The sequence below is a fragment of the Pinus tabuliformis genome, chromosome 8 (assembly GCF_031772625.1).
Source record: "Pinus tabuliformis cultivar Carrire ecotype Pingquan chromosome 8, CPIR1, whole genome shotgun sequence".
Classification (NCBI taxonomy): domain Eukaryota; kingdom Viridiplantae; phylum Streptophyta; class Pinopsida; order Pinales; family Pinaceae; genus Pinus; species Pinus tabuliformis.
This window is the reverse complement of record NC_142294.1, coordinates 1666142472-1666152453: the sequence shown is the minus strand read 5'-3', so window position 1 is coordinate 1666152453 and position 9982 is coordinate 1666142472. Positions and strand designations below refer to the sequence as shown.

General features: G+C 40.4%; 1 protein-coding gene across 1 annotated transcript; it reads left to right on the top strand.

Annotated features, from left to right (window-relative positions):
* The first annotated feature begins 5445 nt into the window (after positions 1-5445).
* On the top strand, positions 5446-7071 carry LOC149242583 (uncharacterized). Its single transcript, XM_089370887.1, has 2 exons — positions 5446-6317; positions 6615-7071. The coding sequence occupies exons 1-2, from the start codon at positions 5446-5448 to the stop codon at positions 7069-7071; spliced, it is 1329 nt and encodes a 442-aa protein (XP_089227013.1).
* Positions 7072-9982: the final 2911 nt, after the last annotated feature.

Sequence of the window (9982 nt, the reverse complement as noted above, 5' to 3'; positions counted from 1 at the left end):
TTTTTCAATTCCTTTATTTATTAATTATTATATTATTCGTTGCTCTCTCATAAAAGTGATAGTGAGAATCTCACCGTCGGCTTAGCTGTTTTTTTTTTTAAATTAATAATTATCAATTCGTTGATTTGCACGAAAGTAAAATGGGAGTACCACCGACTCCCTACTCTTCGCATCACATTTTCTTTACTCTTTAATTTAAAAGAGAAGGAACATATAACTGACGCTTTAAGAATGGAATCGAAATAAAGTAAAATGTGAGTATCAAGGTAGTCGCCAAAGTTTATGCAAAACGCTTTCAAGAGCTAATGTCAGTGCTATATTGGTTAATCTAAAATCTGAATCGTAAGTAAACATATAACAAAGAAAATGAAATCAAATCTTACTATAAAAAGGAAATTTATATGCACAATTAATTATTAAATAAACATGTTAAATAACAAACAGGATAAAGAACCCCAGTCCTGAACTTGATAGTTATCTAACCATTCATGAAAGAGTATAAAAAATAATCCAATTTAACAAGAGTGTTTCAGGTAATAACAATGAAGAAACAACAATACAAAATTAAAGGAACATTAGTTTTTGTACCATCAAATAGGTGTTCTACTCTTGACTTTTGTCAAAGAGGCTAAAGAACAAAAGATCTCCAAAACCAAGAAAAGGCTACAAGAAAAAACACCTATACACAACTCAATTAAGTTAATTGATCAATACTTGAATATTTCCTAAGTCTAACTTAAGAAAAGTGATTAATTAACAACAATTAATTGAGAAAGATGAGAATTCTCTAGAAACTCACGTATTCAGTTTGTGATGATCTTAGTCATTGACAGGGATCTGATCATGGTCGCTAATTCACCAACAAGGGATCATATGAGAAAGATGCTAGGGCAGATATAGAGACACTAGTGGGGTCGAGTTCCTTTGTGGATTGAGTTATCTAGTTGCATAGGTCGAGCAGGGAAGAAGAGTTTGAGCCAGAAGGGATGCATGAGTGAGAGGGAGAAACATAAGTGAATTCCGAAGGAATTTCTAGTTCCAGAGAGGCAACAACAAGAGGACGATTTATTCCACTTTAGGTTATGTAGGGGCTATGCTAGTAGCTTTAGAGGGAAATACAATTTGACCAAGGAGGAGGTTGATTCTAGTGTCAAAGGCCAGGATAATTTTCCAGAGTATCGGAGAATCACTTCCAACAATAGAGATAGGCAAGGCATTCAATTTACAGAAAGTTCCAGGCAGTGTGAGTTACAAGTTACGTAGAGGCAACATAAAGGACTACACATGGGTATTCCAGTGCCATTTTCCGAGTAAGAGTTGGTTGCGAGATTGCTTGTGGAGAGAGGAAAATTTACCTTAATAATTTGGGCCAGATTGTCTGCTAAGGATTTCCAATTTGGGATCCATATTGTACTCAGAAAATTCATTGTTGCATAATAGTAATAAAAACCTCATCTACTGCACTGATTTTCCCACATTGGGTTTTTCTTGGGACATTTATCCAAAAATAATGGTGTCATTTTTATTATGTTTGCGCTCTATATTTCTCAATTGCAATTTTTATTTTCCGTAACATAACTGATTTGTGAAAAATTGCAATGTTATTTATTTGTTGTTTGATGTAGCAAATAAACTACATAATTAATCACTTAAGAGAATAAATTTCTAGTTGTTACGATTTAAAGAAATTTCACATGGTATCAGAGAAGTGTTCTCGATGAGTTCAATAGCTTAGTATCAAAGAGGGAGAAATTTCACAGTTCAGAGGGAGGTCTGAGTGAATTTCTTCCAGGTCTGTGTAGAGGTCCAGCCTTGCAGTGTGAATTACTAGGAAAGTGTTTGATTTCAAGTTATAGGTACAAGGAAATCTTGAATGGCCTAGTAGAAGTTCTAGTAGGAAGTGGTGTTGCTGGGAAGCAGTTCCGATAGGTAGATCGGAGATTTTATTGAGAAGATTTGGGCGCATTAATTTTGCAACGATTTTTTTTCTTAATAAATGGGATTGACTTTAATATCCCGCAAGAGAAGAATTTAAAAAACAAATATTTCATAATTCCCCTTATTAAGTCAAATTTAGGGTATAATGGTTGTTCTATTATAGTCAATCTTTTTGGAAATTGTGGAGCAATAGTCGTAACATTAGCCAAATTATGGTTTCTTGTAGATTCAATAGGTGAGTTTGATATTGGTAGTGAGGATGACTCTGATTTTCCATAGGTTACAACTGATGAAATTTTTTATGTTGGGTTTGAGTTTGCTCTTTATTACATCTTTCGTTTTCTGTTTGCTCATAAATTATTGCAAAATTTTTTGTAAAGATTGCTCGAGCTGATCTTAATTGTATTTTATCACATTCCAGAGGGGGAATACAATAATCAAAAGTTTCTAATACTTCAATGAGTTGAACAGGTCAGCTATTTAGGTTGGGAATGGGTTGTACGGGAATTGGGGGTGTAATGAGGCTGGAGATTTCAAAGATAATTGGAGTTGTTGTGATTGGAGTAGCGATCCTAAAGATTGATTTCTTGGACCAAGAGGACATTACCAAGTTTGAGGCCAGAGTGGTACCTGAGTGGTCTGCTTTTTCCATTGATAAGGATATTGTGTATATTGCAGACCTTTTGAAGGTGGTCCAAAATATTGTTGGTTTTTCCAAGGGGGTCCAAAGTATTGTTGACTCTGCCAAGATGGTCCAAGGTACTGCTGATTCTTCCAAGAGGTTCCAAATTATTTTTTATTATGCAAGGATGGTCTAGGGTATTGTTCTTGATTATATTGATTCGTAAAAAATGTGGAAGGATCCTAGATCATACTTGGAGGATGAGATTTCCATTTTCGTATTTGAGCTATGAGGTACGCCAGCTCAGTTTCCTCCCTAGCCTCTTTTTAGAAATATTTTAATCTTGGAAAATATGGAAACTGATCGATTTAATGGTCCTTTGCACATATCACACGTATCTCGATTGCATCTAATGTTGAAAATGGCAATAAGAAATGATAAAAATAGAAATTCTATAAATAGCATTTTAGGTACCAGTGTTGGACATAGAAACAAGGAATGAAAAATAGAAATGTTATAAATAGCACTGCTATAAATAGCATTTTGGGATACATTCCAATTTTAGTTAGCCCTTGAACTAAAATTGAGAATTAAAATTCGAATTTGATCTTAGCAACTGTTTGAAAAATAATTAATCAATTCATCTTGAGTTAATTAGTTAGAGAAAATCAAACATGAAGTCTATGTGAAGACATGCAACAATTTCTCCATTGATTGAGGAAGTTATCCCTTAATTAAGGAGATTAGGATGAGTTGTACTTTGAGTTGTAATTAGTTAGCTCAGTTAACTGAGTTAAGTCCAGTTAGATTAGTTCCAATAGTTTTTGGAACTAATTGTGAGTTCAGTCAGTTAATGCATGCATTCATGCAACTAGTGTTCTCCAAATAACTGAATATTCTCTCATAAATAACTCATGCATGTGGTTACTAATGACAGAAACGAGGGTTTCTGAGTAACTGTTACAGTTCTAGAACTGGAAGTGAACAGATCACGGATAGCAGCACTGTTAAGAAGGGGACAAAGGCTGACTGTCCAGATGGGTGCAGAGGGGTCCATTGGGACCCCCACCTATAAACAAATAATCATGCAGAAACAAAAACAACAAGCAAAGGAGGGAGTCAGAATCCCTGGGAATGACAGGCTCAAGCAGAGCGGCGGGAAAAACAAGGAGAAAACACCGGTGGAAGAAAATGAACCAAACAGTAATACAATAAACAAAGGCCAAGAAGATGAGGGTCGGGAAGACAATGAAGCCAGAAACGCTTCAGGACAAAATCTGACAGGAAATAAGGTAAAACGACAAGGAGAAGAAGGGGAGCCCACGGACAGCAGGCGGGTGAACAAAGAGGAGGAAGGGGACACAAGCTCGAACCCCAACAAAGACTCAACAGCAAACGGTATCTGCAAACCAAGGAAGGCTGACAGTCTTAGAGTTGTAATAACGGATCCAGAAATACAAGCCTACAGAGAGCACATGACAGAACATGCAGTCATTTGCAAGTTCATGGGAATGTGGCCAACTGAAAGAGCCTTGTGTCAGTGGATTAGACAGCATTGGAAGCCTAGAGGAGATGTCAAACTGCATTTGGGAGCCAAAGGTTTCTTTACAGTTGTGTTCACTAACCTGGAAGACAAGGACAGGATCTTCGACGGAGGCCCCTATTTCATGGCCTCAGCTGGTTTATACATGCGCCCATGGAAACCGAACTTTGCTCTGGAGAAGGAATCCATTACTCAGGTGTCAGTGTGGATTCGCTTGTTTTCTCTCCCGATAGACTATTGGGGTTTGAATGCTTTAAAGCAGATTGGAGACCGGTTGGGAACTTCTGTTAAAGCCTCAGAGGCAACTTTGCAGAAGAAATACACCTCCTACACAAGAATATGCGTGGAAATGGATATTGTACGAGGGATTATGGCTGGAATACAGAGACGAGGACTACTTTCAGGCAATAGACTATCAGCAGATCCCGTTTCGATGCCGGAAATGTCATGAACATGGACATCTCATAAGGGAATGCCCTATGAACAAGAAGGAGGAGGAAACTAAAACAGAACTAGCAAACAAAGGCAAAAATAACTTTATAACCCCGAAGTCAAGGCAGAGAGCCAACAGAAGAAGGGCTCATAGAACAGGAATAGAAAGAAACAACAACAGCAACACTTTTGAGATCTTGGATCTGGAGACAGACTCAGAGGAATCACAAAAGATCAAAGCAGCTGTTAAGGAGCCAAGAGACAAGGAGGAACGAACCAGGAGAGAAGAGGAAGAGAACAACAACAACAACGAAGTCCAAATGGGGGAGCTACCAGAAGACCCGGAGGAGGACACAGACATGATGACAAGTGATGGAGGAAGCGAGGACATGGAGCTGGAGGAAGTTTTAGCCCGGGAAGGGATGAATCTACCGGCCATAGTGGAGAATTGGAAAAATCAAGGTATAGAAACGGTACCAGAAGAAGAAATAAAAAAAATCAGTGATCTGTTTACAGCAAGACAGAAAGCAGCTCTAGAAAGACAACATAGAAAGCTAGGCATAGCAAGAGGTAATAGTCTCCACCCGAAGAGTCTTCTTTGGAACTCTTCAAGCTCACGACAAAAGAAGAAAAGGGGCAGAAAGACAAGCAATGAAGTTCTGCAGGAGCTTGGCATGATAATGATCAACTCAAGAAAAATGAAGGCTCTCAGTGCCTTCCCGTCCTTTCAATAACCCCTCAGTTTATCATGAAGATCATATCCTGGAATGGAAGAGGGCTAAACAGCCAAGCTAAGCACAGAGTGCTGAAACACAAATTCCAGAAATATAGACCGGAAATAATGTTCTTACAAGAAACAAAATGCAATGGATCCAACATGTCAAGCTTAACCAAGAAGATAGGTAGGCATATGAATTATCTAGAAGTGGAAAGTCAGGGCAGAGAAGGAGGATTGGAAACCCTGTGGGACACAAGAGCACTTCAAATATCATCTGCAGAAGCAAACAGGCACTTCATCGCTGTGGAAGTTCAACCCATAGGTAACTCTGAATCTTATTTATGTGTAAATGTATATGGTCCTCAGAAGTTAGAGGACAAAATCAATTTTCTGAATTCTTTAAATAGGCTTATTAGCAGGCACCCAATGTCTAAATGTATTTTGGGAGGAGATTTCAATATGGTAACAACCCTTCTAGAGAAAAAAGGGGGTCTTAGGAAACTCAATAGGGATGCAGAGCATTTCATCAATTTCATTGAGAAGGATAAATTAGTTGACATTCACACCAAGAGTGGCAATTTCACTTGGAACAATAAGAGAGGGGGGAATAGAATGATAGCCTCTCGCTTGGACAGGTTTTTGGTTTCCGAGAGCATCATAATGGATGGTATCCTTGTAGAGTCAGATATCCTTCCCAGTGGAGGGTCGGACCACTGGCCAATATCGCTTATAGCGGATGTTCATGGCACACCAAGGAATAAACCCTTTAGATTTGAAAAATTTTGGTTGGATCATCCTAGCTTCCTTCAGATGGTTGAAAAATGGTGGTCAGAACCTTGGGAGGGCGAAGGCTCTAAGATGTTCAATTTGCAGAAGAAATTAAGACTTACAAAGGATAAGATAAAAGAGTGGAACAAAACAGTTTTTGGAGATATTTTCAAGGAAAAAATCTCTATAGAAAATCAGCTGGAACAAATTCACAGAGAATGGGCAACAGGACAAAGTAGTGAGGATACCATAGAAAAGGAAAAGACTCTAAATCAACAGTGGCACAGTCGATGCAGGCAAGAGGAAATCTTATGGAAGCAAAAATCTAGGATTCAGTGGCTAAAGGAAGGAGAGCAAAATACTAAATTTTTTCACAGATCTGCTCTAGATTACAGAAGCACAAACAAAATTTTTGAGATGAGAAATGAAAACGGGGAATCAGTTAAGAACCACCATGACATATCAGAGTTGCTCACAGCTCACTTCAGATCCATAGCATAGGAACCGCAGTCAAACAGAGGAGAAGCCATCAGGGAACTCCTAAAATCCATTCCTAAAATTGTAACCTCTGAGCAAAACTGGGCCCTGAATAGGGAAATCACTTTGGAAGAGGTAGAGGAAGCTGTAAGAAGCGTGCCAAGAGATAAAGCCCGTGGGCCGGATGGGTTCACTATCAATTTTTACAAGGCCTGCTGGAACATTGTGAAGCAGGATATCTGGGAGGTCGTAGAGGACTCCAGGCAATCTGGAACCATTCTCAAATCCATCAATTCGACCTTCATAGCACTAATTCCAAAGGTCGAGGAAGCTAATACTCCTGAAAAGTTCAGACCTATTGCGCTTTGTAATGTTATATATAAAATAATTTCAAAAGTCATTGCCAATAGGCTGAAGCCTATTCTTCCGGGGATCATCTCGGAAGAGAAATCGGGTTATGTAGAGGGAAGGAAAATATTAGACAACATTATCCTGGCTCAAGAGATGATCCACACTCTACATTCCCGGAAAAAAGCAGGGATGCTAATGCAATTGGATTTGTCAAAAGCTTAGGATAAAGTGAGCTGGAAATACCTAGAAGCAATTTTGAATGCTTTTGGTTTCAACAGGCATTGGGTTAACTGGGTTTTGGCTCTAATCAAATCCGCGAGGTTCTCGATCTTAGTCAATGGGGCCCCATCTGAGCCTTTCTCACCTTCGCGAGGAATAAGACAGGGTGATCCTTTATCCCCTTTCCTATTCGTTATCCTCATGGAGGGTCTCAGTAGAACCATAGCCAAGAAGAAAGCTGAAGGGGAAATTCAAGGTCTTCAACCAATCCCATCTATCCCTGCTACTACTCACCAACAGTTTGTGGATGACACCATGTTACATGGTAGCCCCACAGTGAAAGAGGCCTTAGCTTTCAAGGACATCTTGAACCTCTTTAGCAGAGCCTCAGGGATGGAAATTAACTTCTCCAAATCCACGATCTTCTTCTTCAACACTCACCGTGATATTCAAGCTCACCTATCTCATCTTCTAGGCTTCCGAATAGGCAGTTTACCTTCGAGATATTTAGGAGCTCCCCTAACTCTAAGGCCATGGCAGAAAGTGCACTGGGAAAAGATCATAGCCAATATGGAAAACAGATGCAAACACTGGACACACAGGGCATTGAACTTTGCAGGAAGATTAATCCTTACAAAGGCTGTGTTACAGTCCATACCGCAGTACTTATTATCCATGCTACCGGCCCCCAAAGGAATTCTTCAACAAATCAGAGCGATACAGAGATCCTTTTTATGGAGCGGGAATGGGGACAAGAGGAAATGGGCGTTAGTAGCGTGGAGCAAATTATGCAAGCCGAAATATTTGGGGGGACTAAATCTTGTTGATCCAGCGGTAACCAACATAGCCTGTGGAGCAAAGCTATGGTGGCGATGGATTAAAGAGCCCAATCTGCCATGGGCCAGACATTGGAAAAACAAGTATCTCCCTAACTTCGATCAGCAGGATCTCATAAGATTGCAGGAGGCTCCAGAGGGCTCGCCCATTTGGAATCTGGCAAGACTCAACTGTAGCCTAGTACAGGAAAACAGCTTTTGGGAAATACGTAATGGTAGGCTAGCCCTGTTTTGGGAAGATGCATGGCACGAATTCCCCAAACTAGATATCCCAGAGTTAGTACATCTCAAACAGATCAGCCAGCTTGAAGGCAGAAGCAGAGTCTGCCACTACTGGGATTTGAGTAGCAGAGATGCAAATTGGAGAGAATGGACACACCTCACCGCAGATAACAACACTAAGGGAGATGAAAGCATAAAACAACTCAACAGTCATATTAGTAAGAGAAGGATAAGGAAAACAGAGGAAGAGGATCAGCTCAGATGGGGTATGACAGGAAATGGGAATTTCTCGTTAAAAGAGGCGAGGGAATTGATAGTAAAAGCATAACAGGAGGAAGCAACGCCCTGGTGCAACAAGGTGTGGGATAGCTTATTCTGGCTGAAAATTAAGACCTTTCTATGGCTTCTAATGCGGAACAAAGCCTTGACATGGGACAAGCTACGAAGGAAAGGGTTTGCAGGGCCTTCCAGATGCCCGATGTGTTCAAGTGAAGAAGAAACCATAAACCACCTATTTAATTCGTGTGACTGGGCAAACCATCTATGGAACTGGATGGAGGGAATCATGCGGAAATCAGACCGAGACCAAGAGTCCATCCAAAACACGATTTTAAACTGGCAAATCAATTTTTCCAAAAACCAGAGAGTCAATAATATATGGAAAGCCATGCCAGGCTTTGTATTGTGGACAATATGGAAAGAGCGCAATAGGAGGGTTTTTCAGGATGAAAACAGGAGCATTGAGCATTCAAAAGCAACCATTCTTACAAATATTAAAGAATTGATTCAGACAAAGTGCAAGATAGATACCAAAAAAAAGCCTTCAGATCGAGACATGCAAATCTTGAAGTGCTTTCAACTAGAAATCAACCACAACTCAAGAGCGTCGAGACACCAGCAACAACCATACTCGGAGGCCGATAGATGGACTTGTCCGCCAGCGGGAGGCTTAAAACTGAACTTTGATGGTGCCTCTAGAGGCAACCCTGGGAAAGCTGGCATTGGCGGTATTATCAGAGACCAGAATGGTGAAATTGTGCACATATACTGCAGAGAATTGGGGGAAGGCACGAACAATGAGATGGAGTTCGCGGCGTTAGAACATGGACTGATAATTCTAAAGAATTTACCAACATGCAATGCAGTGGTAGAAGGTGACTCATCCTTGGTTATCTCAGTCGCAAAGTGAATTCAAGGAGGCACTCAGGCAGGCAAAGCCACGAGACACTGGAGGCTCGCCAAGGTGACGAAGAACATTGCAAAATTAATCGGCGAAATGAAAGGTTTAGTCTTTCAATCGGTCAAGCGTAAGGAAAATGGGCTAGCCGATTATTTGGAAAACTATAGTCTTGACAATCAAGCTAGGAGATGGGACACATGTTGGCAGCAAGTGGACTGTCCACACCTTAAGGAGAGATGCCAACAGCTGGCAAGAGAGGACGTGGGCAATTTGAACCGGGCTTAACCGGAAAGCGGAAGACTATATTAACCCCTCATGATGAAAAATTCGGGAGAAGATATGAGTAGTGAAGATTGGCACAATTCGAAAGGACAAGCTAGACGTATGCATTTATGGCAACAAAGGGAGCACAGGAAGCACGTCTTCAAGTGGATAATTCGAAGGGACTAATGCAGATGCCCCCTCGGCAGGATTGACATTTGGCACAAGTTTACTCATCAAAGCATGAGCAACATTTATTTTTATAGCAGGCGACATCACGCAGCTCTTTCGACCACCCATAGGAACGATGATAGCAGTACTCCCACGATGTTTCGGGAGGTGAGGAAAAGCGTGGGAAGCCTTATGGAGAAGGGTTATTTATACAACTGCTGGTGCAACACTTCTTTCATGCCAT